The sequence below is a fragment of the Candoia aspera genome, chromosome 1 (genome assembly GCF_035149785.1).
Source record: "Candoia aspera isolate rCanAsp1 chromosome 1, rCanAsp1.hap2, whole genome shotgun sequence".
Classification (NCBI taxonomy): Eukaryota; Metazoa; Chordata; class Lepidosauria; order Squamata; family Boidae; genus Candoia; species Candoia aspera.
The window spans coordinates 174,062,205-174,088,800 of record NC_086153.1 but is presented as its reverse complement, the minus strand read 5'-3'; the positions used below and the strand labels follow the sequence as shown (position 1 = coordinate 174,088,800).

At 38.4% G+C, this 26,596-nt stretch overlaps 1 protein-coding gene across 1 annotated transcript in view; it reads right to left on the bottom strand.

Moving 5' to 3' along the window:
* Positions 1-16,156: 16,156 nt before the first annotated feature.
* Positions 16,157-26,596, bottom strand: part of INO80D (INO80 complex subunit D) — a 37,167-nt gene continuing 26,727 nt past the window's right edge. The window contains exons 8-11 of the mRNA XM_063317952.1: positions 24,793-24,926; positions 23,665-23,882; positions 21,739-21,896; positions 16,157-19,051 (exon numbers count right to left, since the gene is read on the bottom strand). Of these exons, the coding sequence (XP_063174022.1) occupies positions 17,880-19,051; positions 21,739-21,896; positions 23,665-23,882; positions 24,793-24,926 (1,682 nt within the window). The 3' untranslated portion in view covers positions 16,157-17,879. The remainder of the gene's footprint in view (positions 19,052-21,738; positions 21,897-23,664; positions 23,883-24,792; positions 24,927-26,596) is intronic.

The window sequence follows — 26,596 nt, the reverse complement described above, 5'->3', positions numbered from 1 at the left end:
TGTAAGTTTTGTAAAACCTATCCTCACCTGCTTTTCCTCACTCACTTTTCTAAAATTCTTTAGAACTTTTCCTCACCCGCTTTTCTAAAATTCTCTAAAATGCCTTCCTAAATTCTCTAAAATTTTCTAAGATGCCTTCCTTCCTAAGAAAGGCAGATTTTCAAGGCACCTGAAACTTCTATTTACACTCAATTAGGTTTAATTCTGCAGGTTAGAAAGAAAATTGAAAATTATTTTAATAGGCAGCATCTTTTTCTGAGAATGACCTCCATTAATATACATGATGGTTCTCTGTTAATAAAAACTGAAACAGATTGCTTTATGGAATAATTGCATATTATTTCATGCCAGCCCCTCTCAGTAATGCCAGCAGCGTAAACTGAGAAGAGCAGAATTTGACCCCTAGCCAGCAGCAAAACACAGTTCCCAGATCTTTCTCAGCCTTTGATAAAAATGCCAAGAAAAACACAGTTCAGGGATGTGAATTTGGACCAGTTTGTGTTTTCCTCTGGTTTGAAGCATAACTAATTTCACATGGGCTTTGTTTACATGATCAAGGATCCTGGGGTTATTTCAGATAGAGGGGTGGTCTTGTTTGTCCCAGGCCACTTGGAGGATACCTGTATACCCCTACAAAATGCTACACTCTTCCTATCCTTATCTAATCATTCCTGGTGGAGCAAAGAACCACTTGAAAACCAAAGGCCAGATAGTTGACTTAGAAGCATCAATTCCTTGTTCTCCTAAAATGGAAAAGCTAGGCAGGCAAACTCTGCGACCAATTCTTAAAACAATTTCAGCAACCCCACCAGCAATAAAGCTTTTAAAAATCAAGACAATAATTCCAGCAAACACCTGCTATGTAGAACTCCAACAGAAACAAGGTTTTGGTTGCAGAAGTTGGGAGCTTCTTGCTGAAGCTCTCGTGTACTGTACGGAGATTACACTTTTGTCCAAAGGAAGAAAGAAGACATGAGCCAAGGAGGAAGATTGCATGGGACAGTGAATACCAGGAGCTAAGATGTTGTGAGACTAAGAAGAAGACAGGGAGAGAATAGCTTGAGGGAAAGGGAGAAGCAGTCTTCTAACACAGAAAGCAACCAGTGCCAAAGTAATGGTCTGAGAGAGAGTTGAAGCTAGTTAACCCAGCCTGAAAAGGAATTGTTGAGAGGCAGAAACAGAGTATCTGCTGAGAGCTGGTAGGACAAAATAACTGTGTACAAATTGAGACCGAAAGTGAAAGCGAGTTAAAGCAGCTGAAGCGATTTTAACAGCACTTAAGGCAGTAGTCATGAATATTAGAAGAGACCGTGTAATTGTTTGATTCAGTACACAAAGTCATAAGAAGCTTATTTGAAGATTCTGTAAACCAGGCAGTAAGATCATAGGAAAAGCCTGTAGGCAGTAAGTTAATATTGTGCTATCTGAGGTGAAAGGTCCCCTGTGCAAGCATTGAGTCATGCCTGACCCTTTGGGGGGACGCTGCTTTCGCAATGTTTTCTTGGCAGACTATAGAGCGGGGTGGTTTGCCATTGCCTTCCCCAGTCGTCACCTCCCCCAGCAAGCTGGGGACTCATTTTACCAACCTGGGAAGGATGGAGGGCTGAGTCGATCTGAGCCGGCTACCCAAGAATCCAGCTTCCGCTGGGATCGAACTCAGGTTGTGGGGAGAGTCTCCGTTGCAATACTGCCGCCTACCACTCTGTGCCACATGAGGCTCTTACTCTGCTTTCTACCTAGTAGGAAATAGCTAGGTTTAGGACTTTAGGTAAGTGAAACTGAAAATCTGCTTGTACCTGTTAACTAATAAATAAAACCCTGCAAGGGTGAAACATATTCCTGCTTGTTCTGCTTGCATCTGTTCCATACAAAACAAGGATGCTAGAGTTTAGCCAATATGAATGGCTCAGTTCTCTCAAAAGAGGAACGTGTGACTTTCTGAAGAGGAAAAGGGGGTGGGCAGACATGCACGCACACACAGATATACACACACTGAGGCTATCACATCATAAATCACAGACATCCAAACAAGCACATGAACTATTTATGAAATCTCACAGTCAGATTTATGAGTTCTTATTGCATGGTTCCCTGGAATAATTGCCATTTCACTGGTAGTTTTATCTTGCCTGTATGTTTCATTTGTTAAACACATTGATCATCACCAAAAGATCTTCAGTCAGTTAAAATGCAGTGTTTAGCTTTTAATTAGAAATTTGGACATAAGAAGGATTACTATTTAGAGTGCTAGCAGAAAATAAGAATTTAGCAAAGAAAAAGAAATATCCAGCCTCTGCTCAGTTGGTTTCTAATTCCTGGATTGGGATGTGATATTCTTTAATTTTATGAGGTTTTTTATTTTTTGTATTTTTGAGTATATTTATTGTTAGCAAACCAGGATTATGTGCAATCTTATAAATAAATCTCTGATTTTCTATATGCTAACCTGTCAACAACAATAGAAAAGCCAGAAATCCGTGTGTGTGTGTGTGTGTCTGTGTCTGTGTGTATTAAATCCCCTTCCTCACTTACTGTACTTCAATAAAGAGAGTGAGGACATCACTATTGCCACTCTGAAGAACTTTGGCCCAAACTTGAATTCTTCTTCCATTTGAACATTGCTGTGTATGTGTATTATCAGTTCAAGAAATTGATGCATTTTCTTTCCAAATGCAACAGCCTGTTGCATGTAGGGAATCTGAGGCAGAAGTATCATTCAGAGATAGTCTCCTTTTTCTGAGAGTCCTTTGCAACCCCCCAGTTATTTATTTACTACATTGCTTCCTATGCAAATGGATCCTGAAGCAGTTTATAAAATATAAATACAATTAAACATAAACAATATAAAAACCTTTCACTAAAAAGGAGGGAGGGAACAGAAGCAAAAGGCTCATTTATCCAACGTTCATTCAGGGAGGCATCTTTATATTTTAAGTACAAAAATGTGAGAGGAATCATCTTGATTTGAGATGACACTTCTACAAAGCTCATGTTTGGGAATTCTAGCTTCCCAGACGCTCCACTCTGGGAAGCTATGAGATCAGCAGTCTTTATCCCCGGGATATATGCCACGGAAAGCATCATCACTATACATCTTGGCATATCAGAAATTACATACCCACCCAAACACACACATTTAAATGTAATTGGATAAAATAAGTCGGCGACTATGTTTATTCAAAAGGACCCAAGAAGTCAAGATGTGCTGAAAGTTCTGAAACCTTCAAGCACATCTTTACCTCTCTTCATTTAATGGGCAAAAACCTGTCCGAAGCTATTGTATTTAATACTATTTAAATTTACCATACAGTACACACACACACAGTGTACGTATGGTAATTTTTCTTAAAAAGCCTATTTCCATGATGCAGCACCATGCTTGATCCTCTGAGTGTGTATGTGAGTGCGTGGTGAGCTATTCAAGAAAGCACATGGAGGAAAACCACCTAAACATTAGTATGGAGGAAAACGTATGGAAGAAAACAGTGGAACAACACAGGAGTAATAACGGTGTGAAAAATACACTCTGATAAAAATCCTTAGGATAAATCTGGATAAACACAGGGTTTTATCTTTTCAAAGCTGTTGAGGTTGGTGTGGTGGCAGCTCTGCATTGTTTCAGGGGACAAAGAACTGTCAGCTAGTGATGGCAGCAGGAACATTGCAAGGAGGAGGGGAAGGGCAGAAAGTTGTCTAAGCTGTAAGTAAAAGCTCCCAGCTTGTGTCAATAACTTGAATGTACCGCAGTTTAAAATAAGGTCCTTAGGCAAGGATGCTGGACTCTTTGTTTTGTTCCCACTCAAATCCCAGGATATGGGTAAGTTGCACCTGCTGTTACCTCCCTTTTCCAAGGCTGAAACAAAGTTGGGAAAGGGGATCAAGCCCCCACAGTGCTACAGGTACTGCTGTTGAGTGAAAATATTGAAGAGACCATATCATGTTCCTTGTGCAGGTCTTCTCTCTCTCTGCATTTTAAACCATGCTCTGGGTACACTGTATTACATCACTAGAGACCTAAAAGTTGAAAGACTGTCTGGGTCAGCTGAGGAGTTTTAAGTGAGACTTAAACCCACCAAACCTTCATTTCCGCAAACAAAATTCCCCTCTCAGTCTTCTCAGATTCCTCTTTAAATGGTTGAGGGAACCCATGCCTGAAGCATGAATGTACCTTCACTCACATCCTCTTCAATTGCTTTGGATGAAATGTTTTATTTATTTGTGATTTTACTTCTGCTCTGCTTTTTCATCACTAAAACAATTCCAAAGTGGGATACCATTTATTACAAACTGTTTGACAGTATTAAACATAATTAAAACAAGTATTTTTGAAATAGTTCAAAACTTAATAAAAACACCAAAATTTGAAACAATAGTACCAGAGCAAACCAGAGCAGCACTGCATCATCTGTTTAACTGAAAGCCCAGCTGTTCTGGTACAGTTTAAGCTGGTGCCAGAAGGTAAAATGGCTTGGTGCCACCCATATTGGAAGAGGGATGGATGATTGTATTGGGAATGCCTTCCCTTGGGTTGCTACATATCAACCTACAACACCTTCAAGAGGACATCTCCACTACATCATAGTTGATGGGCAGGCAACATGCATTTTCTTTAGCTATCCAGATCCCAAACCCATATAGGACTTTTACAAGTGTCTAAAACTTTAACAAGTGACAAACTGGCAACAAGTGCCTGCAGAAGTCCATTTCTGGTAGCCCCTACCTTTTACAAGATACCTACAGTAGATATAGCTTTGAACCAATCTCAAGAGTACCCGCTCCCCACGACACATAGCACTAATGGATCTGTGTCCCCTCCCCCACCCCAAACTTGGCTGGTTACAGAAACAAATGTATCTTTTAGGTCACATTCCTGATCTTCTTGGATATTTTATGGAGCTCTATTGGCATGGGGGCTCTTTTGCTGATCTTGGCCAAGGGGTCTGCTTTTAACTTATTTGTACCTTTCTCAGGAAATCAGGCTGTTCTTTGTTAAAAAATGGCATTATTTTTTCAAATTTCCGGTATCAGTTCAGAACAAAATGCACTATTTTATTTGTATGCAATAAAGATATTTTACTATTTATGATCACAGAATTTGAATTTTGGTGCAAAATTAAAAATGATTTTTCCAGCAAGCGTATAGGTGCTGAATACTAGCAGTCTTGTGTATTGAAGGCGATAAATCTTTCCTATTTATTTAATAAAGGCTAGTCAAAGCCCAAGGATGTCAACTCAGCATCTTTTCAAAAACTACGAATTCAGCAATAATATTAATAAAACAGGAGATACTTCCTGTCTGGCAAGAAATGGGATGATTACAGGCTAAGAGCTTAAATAACAGAAACAGCATTAGCATCCCTATTCAAGAGATGACAGCTGGAAGTACCATTTTCCTTCTCATGCTGCCAACTCTGCTGCAGTGTGAAGATTTCATTTGAAATTCCTTATTGCAGAAATGGTTTCCCTGCCCCCTCCAGCTTTGCAGAGAATGCAGTCTCTTGCCACATGCCAGAATCCACCTAACTCATTTCACAAAGCTTCTGAAGTTGCATCAGTACATTGCATGCTTGCATAAATTGCAGCTATTCTGACCTCAGGAGAAGGTAGATCTGGATCTGGAATCTCACTGTTCAGACAGCATTGATTAATGTCATTCTGTGATCATTTCTGATAATCCAAAATAAGTTTGTTGTTTATAGTAAGTTGTTTATAGAAAGTTTTCAAGGTACAGATGTGTTAGGAATGCGGTTGAAGGTCCTTTCACTTGAGCAAAGATGAGGTGAGATGACAAAATGATGGGTAGATTGCAAGAAAATATACAGAATAAAGAGGTAAGAAAGAGTTGTAACTTAGCTGGCAAAGACAGCTGCTTATCCTGTGATCACATTTTTCAAATGAAGGCTCTCCACGATGTCTGGTACAAGCAAAGAAAACTCTCTTTGGAACTGGTTGCTTCTAGACTTCGTCACGAACCAGAAGTTAGGATTTAAGAAGCCATGCTGTGGATTGATCACAGCCATGCTATGCTGTCTGAGTGAGATGTTGGCTAAGAGGCAATGGGGCCAACGAATAACTATAATGTTCATTTATTGAAACAAAAATAAACAATCCATTTAAGTCTTGTTATGGACGAGAACTTGCTTTTAAAGCTCTGAATGAAATGGTAAAGACTAATTCCTTTTCACTTCAGAAAATCCCAGACCTACACCAAATGGCAGCCTGAAGTCACTATTTTGCATAAATAAGCTGTTAGGAAACTTTTTCAGCTCAAGGACAAGTTTCCCTCCAGTGATCACACTCTAGAAGTGGTCAGACTTTGGTAAAAAAAATAGGCAGGGCCAGATGATCTCCAAAGTTCCTTTCAACCATTGCTTTCTATGGTTTACCCATAGTTATCTTCACTTCTGCTAGTCCTTCCTTTCTCGTAGCCGGACCAAGCATTTCCCTGTCCTGCCTCAGGGAAGATATCAAATGGCTTTTAGCTGGTGTGACATCCCCAGGAGTCCAGCTTGACTCAGGGGAGCCTTTCACTTCTTACCCTGGTAATCATAATATAAAGAGGTAAAGACAGGCAGCTTCAGTCTTTTATGGCTCATCTGATCTCATTACTGTTTGGTCATCCAATAAATTTGGAAATAGCCACTCTTCTTTCAAAACAAAGTTAATATATAAAGCTCAAACCGCTGTTACTCTCTCCAAATTACTTGTAAGATCTCTCTTTTCCCATGGCCTTATCTGATGAAGCATAGTAATAAAAACAGTGGGTGGGAACATTTCAGTTAACTTCCTGTGTCTGAAATGTTTGAAAGAACCCTAGCTTCTGGGGTGAAAAGGGCTACTGAATCCGTATCAATTTTTACAAATTCAGTTCCACAAAAGAGCAAGATCCATTCCCCTTTTATGTAAATGCAGGTTGCCCCTCCCCTAAGATCTAGGCATAAGTTAGTTTGGGAAGGATCAGTTTGGAACTTCAGTTTGGCACTAGGACAAGAAACATGGAAATAATATGAATCTGCTAAAATAAAAGTTAATAGGATATGATAGAAATGAAACTACAACATGCCTCTGCATAGATAAAGCAATACTGTTATATGCTTTTATTTCTAAACCCTATGGAAAAAGGGAATGTTGGTCTCATATTACAACTTTTGTTCATTAGATCACCCCCATCCCCAACTTCCGCAATGGGAATCAAGAACAGAGTACATAGACATTTCCATTACTTGTATACAGTGGCTTTTTTACCGGGCTAAAAAAATATATTGATTTTAGTATTATTATAGTTTACTGCACATGCCTCTTGCTTTGAATAATCTCTTAACAGCTGTCATAGTTAATCAGTATTACATTATGATATGCTTGTTTAAGTACATAAATTTTGCCTTTTTGTTTTTAAGATCTTTTCTTGATGGCTAGAAATCTGCCTTTTAAAAGGGACTGCCTTTTAAAAAGTGTAAATTCTGAAGATTATGTGGAAGCTTAGATAAGTAGCTCTAGATGGTATCACCACTTGTGTATGCTGTTTTGTATGTGCAATATGCACACACCACGTGTTGCAATACAGAAAAATATAACTTCAGATGACAGCGTTATCCTAATTAAATAAATCAAAGCTTCTTCACAGCAAGATTTATTAATACATCCAAAAGAAAGGGAAAAAATCATTTTCTCACACTATATACAGATAATACATACAGTGTTTTATACACATATTACATTTTTTTACACAAGAATATACATAAAAGTGTAAACTTCTCTATACAAAAGAACCTTAACCCAATTAAACAAGGACTAGATAACCAAAGGTGACCCCTCTTACAATTTCTTTGAGTCTTTTTAAAAAACCATAATACAATACATTCATTGAGAATATGAGGAACATGTGGGCCTTTTGATTTAAAGGGAAGGTACAAATGCCAGTCTCACCATCCCCTTAGGATGTTGCCTTGAAACTTTCCAGCTGTAAATGTGTGAAGATGTGGTTTTCTCTATGCATGCTGGAACATACTGGGATACAGTTCTTGATTGTTCTTGATTGTCCCTACCCATTCTTATCATGAGATTAGATGTCATATTTGGCTTTCTTGTCTATGCTAATATCATGTTTGCTCATATCCCCTTTAAGATTTTTAATCTTTAATTGTTAAAAAGATTTCCTTTGCTCTTAAGACAATGTACTTGAAAGAAAAATGCAATTAGAGTGCTGGGGTGCGACTAACATCTGAATGCAGCTTGCCACTGCGCAGTTACTCAGGACACAAGTTAACACGAGCAAGCTGTACTTTCTACAATGCCTGGCTCAGCTTGATTTTCTCACTGCAGCGTCCTCCCTGTTTCACAAATAATTCTCACAGAATTCTTTATGAGGTTATAATGGATCTACTTTACTTTTAAAATGACATATAATACCCATTTAGGCTTGAGACAGAATGTACATTACAATTTTTTTTTTTGACTGGCATTCAATCATTTGATTATTTCCTCCTTTCCAACTTTGCCTCGTATCTGGACTTGCTCAACCTAGACATATTTTAAACTCAGATTCTTCCTCTCCACATTCTGTCCCTGAATGCAGTAAATAAGTTTGGACACCAATAAAGAGTTACATAAATGATATGCGTTAAAAATTCTCTCCCCCCACCCGCAACAAGTAACAAAACTCTGAGAAATTCTTTTGAAAACAGTAATTCCCAGTGAAGAACTTTCTCAGTGAATAAAAAGACGGTTAATTGTGACAGAACAATGAGGCAATATTGTTTTTTTTCCTGCAGAGGCATCAATATATGTACTGTCTCCTCAGTGACACCAATGGTATCAAATGCACAGTGACGGAAGCATGGTGATTGTAGGGAAATGGTTCACAGAAAAATGCAAACCTTTACCATTTTAATTTAAAAATAAGATGAAAAGGAAAAGGCAATTCATTACAATCAGGATCCCACACTTAGGAAGAGGCACCTTCCCTATCTGAAATAGGGCACCATTTAATAAACGGATCTCTTTTTGCTAAAAGACAATTTCAAATGGCTTTTGCGTATTATAAATATTTTTCTTTCATTTATGACATATAACTGCAAAATGCAGCTTAAGTACACCAGAGGGGACAGCAGTTTGCTAAATGTCAAAACTGAACCAAAATTCATATAACGGTCTACACTCTATTTCACATTCATGAATGCAGAGTGGAATGAGAAAATATATATAATATATATTGCATACATATCTATATCTATATCTATATTTACTTATGCCCTGAAATAGTGTGTTATGTACATACACAACCATATACAGAAATATTTAGCCCTACAAATATCAATTCTTGAGTTGTTCATGGATATTGAGGATCTTATACTTTCCTGTCAGGGAATAAAATTTTCTCTCATTGTTTATTACTATTGTTTAAATGGGAAAGCTTTGGGTTTTGAAGACTAGAAGATATATTGGGCATGAATTTCAGTGGGACTTTTGTATTACTGAAGTATCTAGTTCTGCTAAGAGTCCTAGGGTGAGGCTTTTCACTTTACTCAAAATTAGCTCAGGTCTGAACAAATGGGAAGTATAAGGGAGCACACAGCAAATCGTTCATCATGCATCAAGAGAACTAGCAATGCTTGAGGAGCTTTCATTCCTCACATCTCCACCATTATCTGTGGAAAAACAAGCTGTCTCTGCAATCAGATGAGAACCTCTTTATGCAGCCAACGATTGTGTATGCTGAAGTCAACCAAGTGCAGGCCTGACTTTGGGTCACATAAGCAAACCTTTGGCTGAATACAGTCCTGATCTACTATAGAGAAAGGATCTCTTTGAAAACAATTCTTTAATAGCCATTAAACCCCATGAAATACCCACTTTTAAGATTTTATGAGAATTGGAAAATTGGGAATTTTAAGAATTAGGAATGTAAAGAGAAAACGAAGATCTAGGTTGCATGTCACATGTGGAAATGAAAATGACAAAAAACGAATTAAGGGCTTCTGTTTTGGTATAATAAAAAAGGAATTCAGGGTAAAAGTAACTGACCACCAAATAATCTGTTTAAAGAAGCTAGGGATGAGTATCAAGGTATGGTTTAGCTCTGACTGTACTGGGTAAGAGCTCCGCTCCAGCTAAGAAAGGTTGAGACAAACCCAGGTAAATGATGGAATACCAAAAGAGAGGTGCATTCTGACAAAATAATAAAGGAAAGTTAGTTAAAAGGCCTCCAGTGGTAGAAAATGGGCCAAAATCATAGCAGGGTTTTTTTACTAGAAACAAAAGCCAACACACTAGAGGACTCCATGCTAACAAAAATTATGACAATCAAAATAGCAGTCTGAATCACCAAAACCCTTCAGGTGGAATGACAATTTCACCGTCTCACACAGATTTTTATCCCAGACATGTACTCAATTAATGTATTTTGCGTGCCCTAGATGTATACTTAGCATATGGATACAAATATGCACATATTTTTAGATTGAAGAATCTCACATTAATATTATCTGTTGTACATAGAAAGGGCAATTCCACATTCAGCAAAGTGCTGCCACATCTGATATATATCTCTCTGTACACATATACACATAAGAAGTCTATTCTTTTCCATAAATAAATTTACTCTGGTACTTCCCATTTTCAGCACTAATAGGAAGCAAAGACCATAAACAACCCACATTTCCCCCTTCACGCTGCATGCATATGTACAAAGAATGATTTCCCTAAAAAATAATTGAAAAAAAAAAGTAGGGGAAATCAGCCAGTTCTCTGTGTGTGTATAATATAAAAGTTGATCTATAAAATCTGTTTTGAAATGCAAGCTTGTCATCAAAAACTCTGAGATGGAAATATGGGCAACAAAGTAAATTTGGATGGAAGGGTTTAATGTAAATGACATGGTGTTTACAGCAACAGAACACACAGCACTGAAGGCAGAGCTCCTTTGAATTTGAATATTGCAGTTCAATATGTCATCCACATGAGAAAGGGAACAAGCAGAAATATTGGGGTTGGTCTCTTATCTACTCTGAAAGACTGGTGCAGATGCACCAAAATAAGCAATACTTGGAGATTTATCTATCTATTTATTTATTTAATAAATTTATTCACCGCCCATCTCCCTCACAGGGGGACTCTGCTCTGCCTCTCCCAACAATTTTCCATGCTGTGGAGTGAAGTCCCTCTCCCCATTCACTTGTACTGAAGAAGACTGCCAGCCCAATTAGAGGAATCCCAAAAGAAGTGAATGATTGTGGTTGTGAGGTCTTCAATTTAATCTCCAAATGGAGGCTGGGGACCAAAGGCGTTTGTCACTAGTAGGTCCCACAGGCATGAGGTAGCCAGCGATTGGCCTGACCCGCTCTTGAACTTTTAATAACATAAAGGAATGCTTAACTTCTTTTGGAGCTTTCTCGCTTTGTTCATCTCCTTCCACTTTCTCACTACCCGACTCTTGTGAATTCAAAAGCTTAGACATTTGGTAAAAGCAAATTGCCAACAACATATTTCATAAATATGGTTGTTATGGTATCTTTATGGTTGTGCACTGAAATGTGGGAAAAAGTCTATCCTCTTCTTTCCTCACAGTTGTCCCTGCCCAAAGAGGAGAGAAGGGAACAGGCTTGTGCAATGCTACACTATAATTTCACTTGACGCTCTAACCCAGCTCTTACCTGTGTGGTTAAAGCTAATGAAAATTTTCCTTAAATCAGAACCTGAAATGGGGCTTAAAATGGGTTTCAGGTCCTTGTTCAAGGATAACCTGTAGCTGTGGTCAATACTGGTGTTTAATCAAAATGAAGGGGGGAGGTAGGTAATATGCCTGAGGAAGGGGAGTCAGAGTTAAATTTGCACTGAGCCAAGTGAGAAGCCATTCCTCTCAAGATAAGAAGGGAACAGTAGCTAAAGTAATTATCAGAGTGGCCATCTTTGGAAGTAAAAAGCTGTACTGTATGAGTTCTATATAAAGCTACCATATTCAAGCACCTGATCCCCTTTGGAGCTACAGTATATTGATGTGAAAAGCTAATTATGAAGATAGAAAACCACATTGCACATGAAGTTGCAAAGTAACAAATATACTGTTTCAAAATCAGAGGCAGGAAATATTAAAACTGTTCTAAATTTTGCAAAGCTGATTCCCACACTCAGTGTTCCCATCACATGCAGAAGATCCACTTTAAACTCTCCTTAACCAGCACTCCATTTATGTATTTATTATCTATCTATTTATTTATGTTAAAAGGCTGTCTTGGAATTAGGGCATTTTCTGTCATTTTAACAGGGCTCAGTATGATTGGATTCTGAAAATAAAAAATAAACAAGGAAACATGATAGTAGAGTTAGCCTTGAAACAAGCCAAAAAACCTATATGGTTATTTGCACAATAGAGAGCATAAAATGAACTTCAGCCAAGCAATTGTATTTCCACAATACATTCTATCACCTCCATCAGTGACTTTTTTTTTCACAAAAGCAAACAAAAACAAAATTGGTGATCTACATACTATATAAACATTCATATATCATACATACAATTCCCTCAATGCATATTTGTGTCTCTGTGTGTGTGTGTGTTCTGTGTGTGTATAGTATACTTGGGTTCTAATTATAAGTCACAGTGGGAATTCCTTTGTGATGGGGATAGGAAGAGAGACATTCCCAGATAAGACACTGTGGGTTCTAGAACTGATGTTTTTCCATCTGAACTTCCAACCTGCAGAGCAAACTGGAATATATTCAAAATGTATTTCACAATTTCCAGCTGCAATAATCTTTATTTTTATGCTGTAACTAAAACAACTCGTCATCAAAGTTACAGAAATTATTGCAGAAAAAAATCAGCGTGCCAAAAGGGCGAGAAGAGTTTTATGCCTGGCAATATGAGATAACACTTTCACTTTATGTTTTATATTTTTATTCATATACTTATATCTGTAAGTTAGCACAGAATAACTATACACCCTGACACAGCAAAGATCCAGTGTAAAAAGGTGCTTCACTGGAGGGGAGGGGGACTTTTTTTTTTTAAATGCATATAATTTTATAGCTAAAACACCTGTGTAGCATACTTCATTATAGTCAATAACTTTTAGTATAAAATAATTAATGAGGTGATGTTAAAGCATAAATTAATATACTTTTTCTTTTTAAAAAAAACAAAAAAATCCTACACTAAGTATTCTGTATCCCCTTGGCATGACAAAGAGGAAAAGCTCAAGCTGGCTATGGCAAGGAGGAAGATTTTGTCTGCTGGACTTCAGCACCATCTCTAGAGGAGAATGATGCACATGCACACATGCACACATGCACACACTAACACACACACAACCCTCTCTTTATGAGCTGCAAAAATAAACATGGCTTTTTCCTTCTAGTGCTCATACTTGGATGACAAAATTTACTTGCTTAAAAATACTTTACCTGCTCTTATTTCTGTATGGAATCCCTGAGACATGCCCCAAATTGGCTCGTAATCAACATCGCCATTCACAGAACCTGATCCACAATCAACTCCATTCTCTCAAGAGAAACAGGTATTTCATTACACAACCTAACCGCCCGCTTCTTCAAGCTAGATCCATTCCCCCGTTTCTTTCTTTTTGAAGGTTGAAGGGTTGTTTCAAGATAACTCAGCCCAGTCTATGGCTGAAGTAATTGTGTACCTTTCTTGCAAGCCAGATTTGGGAACATTACCATCCTATAAACTTAATAATAAACATGGGTCCTAGAAGGTAAAGACACACATTAGGTGTTCAAGCTCAACATATAGGTGTATATACAATAGGCTTGCATGTTGCAGTGGGTTAGAGTATAACATTTTTTTTTTCATTCTTATTTTTTTAGCCCTGAGTGGTTTTTTTCTCTCTCTCTAGCTCTCTCACATTCCAGGACAAAGTGGATACTGGATTAGGGGTCCATAAATCTCAGATCCTCTACAGTGAAAAAAAAAATCTTTCCAAATGCTGCCCTCCAGTGGCAATGCAAAGGAGGCTACAGTACTTTCTTTTGCCTTTCTAGAAATCCTGTAACTTGGAGACAACTTGAAAGCTAAGTGGCCCACAACCAGAAAAACAGGAAGAAAGAATGGAAGAAAGGCACAATTTATACAGATCAATTTGCCACAGAAATAAATTAAGTTGTTTTTCAGTTACAAGCCTTGTTTTACCTTTTACAGACAATGATGAATGATCATTGTACCTTTTGTACTTATCAGATAAGAAGCTGATTGTTAATGAGAATAAAGTTTTGGGATTTTTACATCAGCATCATAATTTAGAGAAAGCGTTATTTTCAAGCTGTTTTATTAACATGCCAAAATAATACAAAATTGGTCCCTCCTCTTCCAGGGCCATTCCTACTTTTCAGGGAAGTGTCATTTAAAAAATATTACTCTCTCATATTATCTGTCTTGACCACATATGAAATATATTCTGCATTACTATGACATATATCATATAATTGGATGCTGGCTCAGGTTCCTTAACAGAAAAACAAAAAGGATTCACTAAAACATGAAGTATGTGAAATAAAACAAAAGCTGTGAATGAAATTTCCCAAGATTCATTTGGAAACTGCAGTCTACAGTACAACATGAAAAATTTATATTCTGGTTGAAATACATTTGAAGCCTACACTTTGACTCTTCTGTACAACAGATTTTTGGGAGGTGGGGGTGGGTGGGTGGGAGTTTTAAAAGGCAGTAAGCAAGAGGGGTAAGAATAACAAACAGTAACTAGAAGAAACAAGATCTGTGGCTGACCTTATTTTTATCAACAATGATAATTCCTTAAGGAATCAGAAACCCAAGTTTGAATTTCTGTTTTCAATTTCCACTAAGGCAGCCTTGCCTGTAACCCAAAATACGATCTGCCTCCTACCCAAATGTTAAGAGTCTCATAGAATTCTCCCATTATTGTGTTTGGTCTTCCCACTAGGCCATGGTTATCATGATGGGAATGAGCAAGCCTCCCTTGCTCCCACCCTCACCTTGTAGATCCCCCTCTGCCTGGGCTGCAGTTGCAAAGACACCTTGGGAAACTTCCCCTTCCCCTTTGGGTCTATTGTTACTACTCAATTCATAACTTTTATTTATCTTAACTCTGGCTGATAGAAGCAGGCTAAGTTCACCAACAACAAATAACATTTGTTGTGGAAGAAGTTGTGGATGTTCAAAAATAGAAGCACAACCTTCTGAATTCATCCTTGCCCCTGAACTAGAGAAAGAATGGAAACACAAACCTTGTGTGTGTGAGGAAGGGTGGGATCATTCGTTTCTATCATAATAAGTAATACAGTTGACCTAACACAACCCCTGGGTTATATTCAGAAGAGTGACATCAGGGTTACCAGAACAGTGTTAGCTTTGTTTGTTAAAGGCAGTGAGGATGGTAGGGAAAGGAAGTAGCCATTTCTTCAATGGGCCAATTCCCACTGACCACAGGCCTGCCCTCCCTTCGTGCATTATGGGAATGCTGCCCAGCATGATCTCTCCCTTGACTTTTAAAAGCAGCTTTTCAGGGGGCTAGGGGTGATGCAGGAGGAAAGAGGAGGTGGGTACCCCCTTCCTTGGATCCAAGCAGTCCTGTTACATTTTCAGATATGGAGAAGAAGGCAACCAAAGGGCACTGATGAGCAAGAATTTGCAGTTTGTCACACACCCCCAAATCTTTCTATAAGAGGTAATAATTTCAGCTATTCAGACTCTGTGGAAAGAGACAAGTAGGGGAGAGGGGGAATTATAATTTGTTTAGCAAAAGGACAAAGGCCTGGAGGGGAGGGGAAGAATTGCATTCTGCCAGTAGTGCCTCGTATCACAATACACCATGCACTAAAATAATAAAATAAAATAAAATAAAATAAAATAAAATAAAATAAAATAAAATAAAATAAAATAAAATAAAATAAAATAAAATAAAATAAAATAAAATAAAATAAGGAAGAGGTAAAGGACTTTACTTCGGCTCCTTCATATGACTTAAAAGATTTACATTACAAATATATTTTATCACACTTAGATGTTTATTATACAGTTCAATTTCAATGCAGGGAAAAAGGGAAGAGTTCACAAAGTTCAAAGCACAAACGTGTTTTCCAGCTACGTACTTTTTTCAAGGGCAAACTCCTAACTCCCTGATCTTTTCAGAATCATAAGCAGCACAGCTTTTTTTTTTTAAAAAAAGAAGGCAATAATCCTAATAATCAACAGGCAATTCCTGGAAAACTCTTTCCTCAAAAAGTTTGAGAGCAGAAGGACCTGTGTCAGATTTTACACAAGAGCACCATTTTACGTGGATTCAAAATCTATTGTAGGAAATAACTGATTCACTCTCAAAGGAAAATCAGAGCTTCTGTTCCTAATTTAAAACCAATAAAAACAACATACTAAAGTGTACTTTCTCTTCAATTTTTTTAAAATATATTATAAAATTAGATGCAATTATGTACAGTTCAAACCTTCTGCCGGAACGTATAATGAAGGCTGTTCTTAAGAATGGCTTGCCATTCTTTCCATGTCCACCCAATGGAGGTGGGGAGGAACTACAGATATAAAGGATTATTTTCACTGAAAAGAAACTGACTTCATGACAAGTAAAATGCATAATCTATTTTCATTCTTTGAAGAACCAAAATCACAAGTACAAAGTGTTGATGGGGGTGGGGTAGAAGCAGGTATGATAATGAATGTGATTGATAAATAGTATTTCACGGAGAAGGCAGCCCTTATGCTGGCAAACTCCTTACAATTGGATAGTTGCATCTCTTCAGCATTAAGAGCATGAAACACACACAAACAGAATACCTGACCTTAAAAAAATCCAACTTATTAGTGAAAGCAATGATAAAAAGCGAAAGGATGCCTTGTGTAATTTTTTTAAAACTTCAGCAGAGTAGAATGTTGGTTCTTTCCCACACCTGATTTCCCAAAATACACCTACATTTTCTAAAATATTATGGAGTACATTGAAGGCTCTCTACTGCTGTAGGAAATTTAAGGGGCCTCAAATATCTGGAACTGGCGATTATTATGCAAAATCATTCCATCAGTTCTAATGTATATTGGTTTGACTGAAACAAAACACAACAGAACAAAACAGATCCTTAGTACTTCAGCTGGTTTATGAGAAGAATTGGAAAAATTTTTAACAAGAAAAGTACAATCTGACTTACTCAACCAATCTTCCTTCTATTTGATAGACTCAATTACACACACACACACACACACACACACACACCTTGCAGTAGGAACAGTCACTGGCTTGAGGAGGCTTCTTCAAGACAAGAAAGGAAAGAATTGCCATTTATCCATCAATATACTTACACACACAAACACACCTCTAAATTCACAGAAGAGGTCAAGAGCCCACTTGTTAAGCTGACAGAATTAACAACTGGATTATGGTCTTGGCTTAATTCTATAGTGCCCAGTTACCAAATCAAAAAGGCTGACTTTCAACTCCCACCTCCTCCCCAGATGCTAATGGGACGGAAAGTCCAATCTGAACCTTAGGAACTTGCATTTGTTTTATTTGAGGTATCTTCTCATTTCTGATTCTAAGGTCAATTACATCCATCTCTCCTTTCTTTGACTAAAATCTATTACATCCAGTATCTGTGCTGTATTCCCTAACTGGATATTAACTGGATAAGTCTAGCAACCTGCCAGAAATAAATGAGCACCAATACATAAACAGCACATAGGATAATTAGAGCAGAGCTTAGCAGGAAAACCCTGGTCTGTACTGAATCAGGACATTAGCCCCTCTTTTTTGTTTTATATTTTAAAAAAAAGTCTTTAAAAAGAAGGGGATGACAAAAACCAGGAAGAGAGAAGGTGGTGGTGGATGCAGTGGTGGTTACACAAGGTACCCAAACCGCCTGCCATTCACAGGCAGACAAGCTCAGCTGGAGGTGGTAAAGGGAGCTGATGCATTATTGGTACTTGTAGCTGTGGCACCTGTTACTGCAAAGCCAGTCGGAGGAGCTATGGAACTGTGGCTGGGCTGCAGGTCCTTGGGAATGCCACTGTGGGAGCTTAGTTGGTGGCCAAAGGCTGCACTGAACTGTGGGAGCTGCTGCTTAGGAGAAGTGGAGGCCATGAGTTCAGAAGATGCAGCACCCATGCCACTGAAACTGGTCTGTGGTAACCCCGGAAGCACGCTGGAGCTGTTGGGGGTCACGGTGGCGAAGGCAGGCTGGGTGGTCTCTGAGTGCGATGTAGTAGGTGGTGTAGACAGGGAGGTGGAAAGAAGGTGTCCATCTGCACCAAGCAGGTTACTAAATGGAGAATGGTCACCAAGGTTTACAGGGAGACTCCCCCAGTGAGTTCTGGGATTCACCACCCCACTAAGTGGCACCTCCAGTTGCGATGGGAGCAGATGCTGTGCTATGATGGGCATCTCAGTAGAGAAAGTAGCTGCCAAATTGTTGCTAGAATAGGAGGTGGAACTAGGGGACTTTATATGGTCACTGTAGGGTGATGGCACATGCTCACTGTCATAATGGCTTCCATGGGGTGAGGAGTGTGAATGGTCACTGCTGTATTGCTGTCGTGAGGTGATTAGGTCATCTGCCTTGCTTAGCAGCTGGGCAGGGTGTGGCCTCTGGGAGGCATGGCTGCCATCGTGAAGTCCTTGAAACTGTCCTGGGAAGGCTCTCTCCCCAAGTGCACTCTGGCTTATCAGAGTAGCCGAAGTAAGGCCAACGTTGGCTGGGGCAGAGAATTGCCCCTGAATCTGCCCTGCCAGGGGCGTAGATGGGTTGGATAAGGTAGCAGAACGGAGCAAGCTCTCATCAAGATCCAGGCTAGAGAAATTGTCATCATGTACTATGCGCCCATTCAGCAGCTCACCTAGATCTGCATTGACTTCTCGGCTCAGAGATTGAATTCCTGAAGTTTCAGCACCTGGGGAAAACACCCCTATTCCTCTGTCTGATAGTTCCTGAACTGGTACACCATCTGTTTGAGTGAGCACTCCAATAGTACTCAGGCACTCAAGAGAAGTTACAGCCTGCAGGGCTCGTTCCAGTTCTTCTGCCTCTTCGGTGGTAGGGAGGAGGTCTCCATTTTTACCTTCATCAAAGTAAAAAAAAAAATTAGCATATGCCTATGAGACAAGCTGTTGAAGATCTTTAACGTAGCAGAGATGTCAACCAATCTAGCAGGTAACTCTGAAATGTGTTGTTTGCAAAAGAACTTCCATGATTTACCAAATGAAACTTTTCTTTTTTGTGTAAATAGGAAGCCAATCCAAATGAGAACTATGGAGGAGAGGCTAAAGAGTTCCAGCACATTTAAATCCTACAGACTTGTAATTTATATTTTAAAAACTTACTTGCAGATTTGTGTAACACTCAGCTTAATTTTTATTCATTCTCATGTTCTATATAATATGTTTATATAATAATATATAAGTTCAGCAAAGGTGTTATCAGTCGGTTAATAGGAACCTGTATATAGTTCAGACATATAATGTTGTAGATCCTTGCAGTGGTGAAATGTTTTGAAAACAAAAAATAAAAAAGAACTTCTTGCCTTAAATTGAACCAGTCCTTTATAAAACAGCTTTTTAAGGTTCTCATTCTTGTCAAGCCTGAAAATGTTGAACACATTTTTTTAAAAAATGTAAGGGAAAGAATACTTGCAACTGTGAATGTGACTGAAACACATGTTCATGGGAACTTCACAATTAGTTAAAGTCTCGTGCATTCCATGAGACTAAAGCTGCCTAAAAAGTCTATTACAAAATTTGCCGCTTGAAAACTAGGCTTCTGGGGATTCATTACTGTTAGTATGCAAAGCAGCATTTTGTAGATACTCATTCTCTAAGCCACAGTCACTACGTGGCAAAGGATAATAAAGCCATGCATGTAAAGAATTACACGTACAAGCAAAGACTCAACAAAGGAGTCAATGAAAATCAAATGTAACTTTTAAGTGCTGAGTCTGTCTGCAGTGAAAGGATTAGCACCAGGCTTCTGTTATCCTCAAAGGCCTGCCCCGTTAACTGCACATTGTTTTATCACATATTGTATAGGACCTATGTACATTAGAGGCCAATGCATCTAGCTGTATACATACAGGGACCATATTTTCTTGGAAAAAATAAAGGACAAACCTGAAAAAGGGGCAAATCTGAAGGAGGTTCATAAGCATAAAAAAATGTTTACGTTTATAACTTTGCTTTACAACGGAAAATTCAAGAGCAAAACCAAGAAAATAAATAATTAAATTAAATTAATCTAAAGGACAGCTTTCTGAAATAAAGGACTGTCCTTTATAATAAAGGATGTATGGTCACTGTACCTATACATCACATAATCAAACTACACAGACTGGATGGTTTAGGCCTAGTCATAAAAATAAATGAAGTGAGAACCAACACCAATGACACTTGCATAACGCTCACAGTTGTTATCAGTGCAAATCAATCCACTTCAGGATGAAGACCTCTTCACTGAAGATTATAGGCCATAACCACCACACTATTCCAGTGCAGGTTAGTAGAAAGGTATTTTTTCAACTCCCCAGTCAAGGGCTGAGAGGGAGTGACTGGCCCAAAGTCACCCAGTTGGTTTCCATGCCTAAGGGAGGACTAGAATCTGGTCTTCCTGCACCTTAACCACAATACCATCCTGGCTCTCACTGTTAACAATAAGGATAATTAATTCTCAGGATGCAGTGCAACACAGAGCACTTTTGCCAGATATTCCTAGACTAACGATTTCACATAAAAAGGGAGAAAAGAGAAGTACAGTTGATTCTCAGCTACTTCCAAAGCCATGCAGTACCTATACTAGTCTCTGATTTACTTATACTATTCATTTACTATCTTTCTATCTAATTTTTCAACAATGTTATGCGTGCAGCTAATATTAAATAAAATGTATGAAGACCTTGAATAAAAAAAGACAACAGAATAAAATACGAAGATACATATAACATTACATTCAAGGACATTTTAAAAGAAAATCCAGATTCCAATCTGATCCTAAAGTAATAGTTAAGTGGAAATTGTGATGTTGGTGCAGACCTCCTTGGGGAAGTAAGCCATGGCTGAAAAAGTGTTTTCTCCTACTGCTGCTTGTCACCTTTCTGAAATGGGGAAGATAAAGAGAAGAACTCGGAGAAAGATCTTATCACCATGGAAAGCACATATGGGGGAAAATTAGCCTCAAGCATTCAGGGAAGACAGTTTTCTGTGATAGCAAGTTTGTAAGATTCTCAGTGGACAGTTGCAATTATTTTTTATTCAGAATTGCATTTTGTTTGTAAGCCTTTTTTAAAACTTAGCCCTTTTCAAATTCATAATCTTCAACTTTCTACTGTAAATAATGAAATCAGCAACTGAACCTTAAATCTGGACACAAATGTAAAAATAAAAATGAAAAGCCGCATAACATTTATATTGTCAAGATCACTTTACATACATTATACAAACTCTACATTTTAAAATGGGAAGAAAATATAATATGGTTCTGTGAGGCAGAAAAGGCCAGTGTGGTAACATCATACAGCTCAAAGCTGATTTCTTTCCAGTGCAGGGGACCACAACATCTATTTGACATGCAGCATTAGAACAAACCCTGAGCCATCACTTACTTCATTCTCATCTTTCAGCAATTTCCCCAATGTATTTGATTTTTAAATCATACAATTATTTCCAAAATGTTGCAGAAGTCACCCTTTTATCTTACAACCCAGAGTTGAGTGGCATTTACTGTTAGCATGGAACATCATGTGAAAACAAAAGAAGATACCTTCAAAGAAATCAAAATCTTGCAAGTCATCAGGCAGCCGGGGCAGGACATCGGAGAAGTCCTCCTGATTCAATTCCAAGTCATGCGGAATGTCTGTGATTTCATTGGCAATGTCATCTGGCAGCTCATCCGTACTCAGCTCAGGGGTGGAGGGGCTCCTAGGAATACCGAGAAGGCAGGTAGAGACCAGGTTCCACTGCTGATCACCCTACTAGGGTGAAATGCTCTGTCTCCCTTTTCAAAAGTTTTAAGCAGTTCCCCCAACAGAGTTTAAATCCATGAAGAGAAAACAGGAACTATACTACTACATCAGAACCCTAACATTAGAAAATGCTTTCGACAGGCAACCTGACCGGTGAGGATATAGGAAGCTGTATCGCTCTTCTTTTTCCCAATGGTGCACAGACAGGGCTGATGCCAGAGCTCTGCTGAAGCCTGCTGAACTCAAGATTGACACAGAAGAGACCACTGCCTGAGTTTGTGTCAGAGGTTCTAACACTGTCAGCCACTCCTATGTACTTGGGACACATCCATCGCTCCATGCCATTTGCAGAATGGGTCCAACTAGCTTTCTTTGATGGAAATAGGAGCTCTAGAGATGTTGCACTAAGATTCCAACTCAGACCACACACTGTCAGGAGAAGAGAAATTCAAAAAAGTAATACCACTTTTTGATATACAGCTCCATTCCTGAGATATAATGCGGGTTGGAGTGCCAGGAGGCAGCATTAATTTAACTTCTCCAAGTTAGATGGGAAGAAGGAATTCCCAGGAACTGAAGAAAAAATAGTTATCTCTAAATTTAAGATTGAACTGTAAGACTAAATAGCAGTTTTTATCCAGAGGAAAAGGCAAAGCATCAAAAATCTAGAAGACAATGATTGCTTTCAGGGCTAGTACATAAGTCAATGAACATAGTTGTTGATTTTGATAATATTTAGGAGCTGGTGTGCCACCAAGGTTGCTATATTAAATGTTAGTAAACTGAGACACTATAGATGTCATTAAGAACCATAATCATTAGCCACATAAACATATGGAGTTGTCCGGCTGATATAGAATAGCTGCATAACTACAATTCTGCCTTTTCCAGTACAGGTAGTCCTCACTTACTGACCCCAATAGGGACCAGCAACTCCATCACTAAGGGGTGCTGTCATTAAGCGCAATGTCACATGACCATGCTGACTTACGACATCATCTGTGGTTGTTAAGCAAACTACTTCAGGTTATTAAGTGCAACATCACATGACCACAACTTGCAACTTCCTGCCGGCTTCCCCACTGACTGTGCTTGTTGGAAGCCAGCTGTGAAGGTCGCAAATGGCGATCACGTGGCCTCAGGATGCTGTGACCATCGTAAATGTGAGCTGGTTGCCAAGCATCCGAATCGTGATCACGACTACGGGGATGCTGCGATGGCCACAACTTCAAGGACCAACTGTAAGTCTGGTTTTTCAATACTGTCATAGCTTCAAACGGTTGCTGAATGAGTGGTCGGTAAGTGAGGACTACCTGTATTCTGAAACAAATAATGTAAAAATGGAGAGTGTCAGAGTGAAAGTCTGCATACTTAAGGCCAATAGAAAGAAAGAGCTCAAGAGTAATTTAAAAAACTACATTACATCAGTAGTGATTATCTGGCATAGCAGCAATGCCATGAGAATCGTGATTCCTCCAAGTGTGGGTAAAGACAATTCATCTCCCACTTCAATACTTAACCCACCATTGCGTGAAAGCAAACTTAAGGCCTGAAGCTATACATGTTTACTCAGAAACAGCATGTTCACCAGAACTTCTTTCCATGCAAAGGAGGGCATAGAAATTGGTGATTCTCCTCCTGGTATGCGAGCAGAAAATTCACTTGGCCCATCTTTTCCAACATCTGCTGAATAATGTACAATTTATCCAGAGCTGAGCACTGACCGTATATGAGCTATCTCCATTGGCAGTGAGATGCTGGTGGGCATAATAAGGTTTCCTTGGGGCACAGCAGGAGGAATTGGCTTTTGAGGGCGTCGTGGCCCTCGCCTTCTCTTTTTCTTGTGTTTTTTGGTAAGCGCCGGGGGCTTTGTTTTTTTCCTGGGTTTCCTCTGCTGCTGGTGTTGAACTTTACGACAGCTGTCTCCTCTCAAGAAGTTATCCTTTCAGAGTGGGAAAGAAGGCATTAAGATACGTCTTTCCTTTTTTCTTTCCTTGAAATTCCGTAAGTATAATTACATCACAAAATTCAGACAGAATATTTGACAAGTTGAAAAATAAGCCATGAATCCATTTCATCAATAGCAAGGACAAGAGAATTAACAGCACATAGAGGTAAAAATACTTCCAAATGTAATCATACCAGTATAAATGTTAATTTAAACTGAGATCTGCAGGTGCGTGAAGGTTAAAAAGACATTAATGACATTGAAGTCATTAGAAAGAATGACTTTCAGAGGCTAAAGTTGGAAATAATCAGATTATTTTTCTGTCAATGTGGATTAGTCAATTTAGCATATCACACTGATATCGGAATGGTACTGCTTATCAGAACAAATGAAAAATACTGCAAATATGCTATGCAACAGGAGTGTGCATAACAGTTTGAATCTGAATGTCAGTTTGTAATTCAAAATGCCCTGTTCAAGTTCAAAACGGTTGAAACAGGCTGTTTCAATCATTCTGAAAATGTTTCTGGTCCAAAACACAATGTTTCAAACTCATCATTTTGAGTTCAAAATTATCAAAACAGACTATTTTGAATGGGAAACAACCATTCTGAACTCAGAACAATTTGTACTTCACTATGTAATAATTAATGAGCAATAACCCTAGGACAATATTCAAAATTTGTTAAGGGCTCTTAAGTATCTTCCCATAATCCTTTTGATTAGCTCAGTTAAGTCAGTTGATATCCTATATTTTAATTGTAACTGGCAAACCATTTTACAGCCTTCTGAAAAGAACTGTAAAAGTGGAACATTCTGCACTTAGATCTTACCTGTCAGTTTGCTAGAAATTCTGTTGTTCTGAATGTGTGCCTTTTATGTGCTTGACTATAAGTGTACTTACCATTTTTTTGGCATGTTCTTCACACAAGGGGGTCTGGTGTGTAATGTCAAAAACGGGCACGGAGCATTGCTGTCCATCAGCAAATTTAGCTGTACAACTTGAAAAAAGCTGCTGTGATCGGTTCAAGAGGATATCTACATATACCAGTGTAAGGAATAATATGCAATATTGGTGAGAAAATACGACTTGATTTTCAAACCCCACACTTGTATTTGTTAAATATAATTCTCAATTATTTCTGTATTTCAACATTTGGAAGATTGAACAACAGACAGCCTTCCAGCAGAACTGTCAATGATTTTCTATTGTACTAAGATGGGTTTATTGAAGTAGGTATTTTGCTAATGAGTCTGTGTCTGTTTCCTAAAAATTCTTAATCAGTATTGTCAGAGGGAAGCAAAATATAATCAATAGACTACTTTCTAATGAACCAATGGAAAACTAGAGTACATATATTAAAAGGAAGATTTCTATCACCGGTATCTGAGAAGATAAAACTCAAAAAATCCTGTCTTTCTGAAAGATGATACAGAGAGGAAATCAATAAATAGAATTCTGAATTTGAACTTAGATTGCTTATAAAAGATATATAACTTGGAGCCTCTTTAGTCTCTCTTTGGCTAAGTTCCCTTGCTCAATTTGTAGCAGATACCTTCCTTCAAAATTATGTTTTCATGTGATAGCTGCTTCACTTCCATGGTCATAAAAATATGTTCAACATTTAACACGTCTTTCTCTACTTAACAAAATGAGCAATGTTATGTCAGGTACAGGAGGCAGTGAGTAAGAATACGTAACTAATGGCTAGGGATTGCTTAAAGCCATAAGCTTGGGGAGACAAGCCAAATGATAAAATCTATGGTGTGTCAAAGAAAGGCTGATTTACTCATATAAATAATTGCAGAAGAAAGTATAGCTCATGAGAGTGATTGTTTATACCGACAATACTTTACCTAATGGCTGCTGGATTTGTAAAGTAATTTAATGCGCATAGCGAGAAAGATGGTATGGAGATTTCTGGGTGATCTGCAGGATATCAGGAAGGATTTCTGACTTCATTAACATCAGCAGCAAGTGACTCTTTCCCATTCTACAGTCCATTGGAATGAAGAGGGCATGATGAACAGAAGGTGCTAGTGAGGAGCAGTGTTATAAGCTGCACTTAGTTCTGGTATTCAGAACAGATCTTGGGGCTCAGAACACTTTAGTTCTAGGTATATCACTTCTGTACCATCTCCTATTGGTCTCCAGGCTGCTAATGAAAACAAAGTACAATCCACAAGTCTGTAGACTGTGCTAACATATGTAATTGTCCAACTCTAGTCTAGAAATACCTACAACATGAGATTTTTAAAACTTTTCAGCACTATGAGTAAGTACAGTATGTTATTTTCTTTCAGATACTTCATTCTTATTTCATCTACAAGGTCATTTCTATGTTGTCATTCCTGCCTTCATTGTTCACTTTATAATTTTCAGGCTTTTTTCATGCCTAGAATGACTATAAATTAAGGATAAACTTGGGTTTAAAAACAAAGAATGGAAGAAAATGCTGGAAGAAATTTAAGTGAATGTGTAAGGTACGAAGAACAGCATGAAAGACAGACATTAAAATTCTGAGCTCATTCAATCTAATCTGGAACTTTTACCTTTTATTTCATTGCTTCTGCAATTCATATATTCCTGGACTCACAGCTGCTGCTAGATGGACAAGAAGAGACCATGTCCAGGAGGGCTTTTGCACAGCTTCATCAGCTGCAAAGTTGAAGTCCTTACTGGAGTGGGAGGATCTTGCAATAGTGAC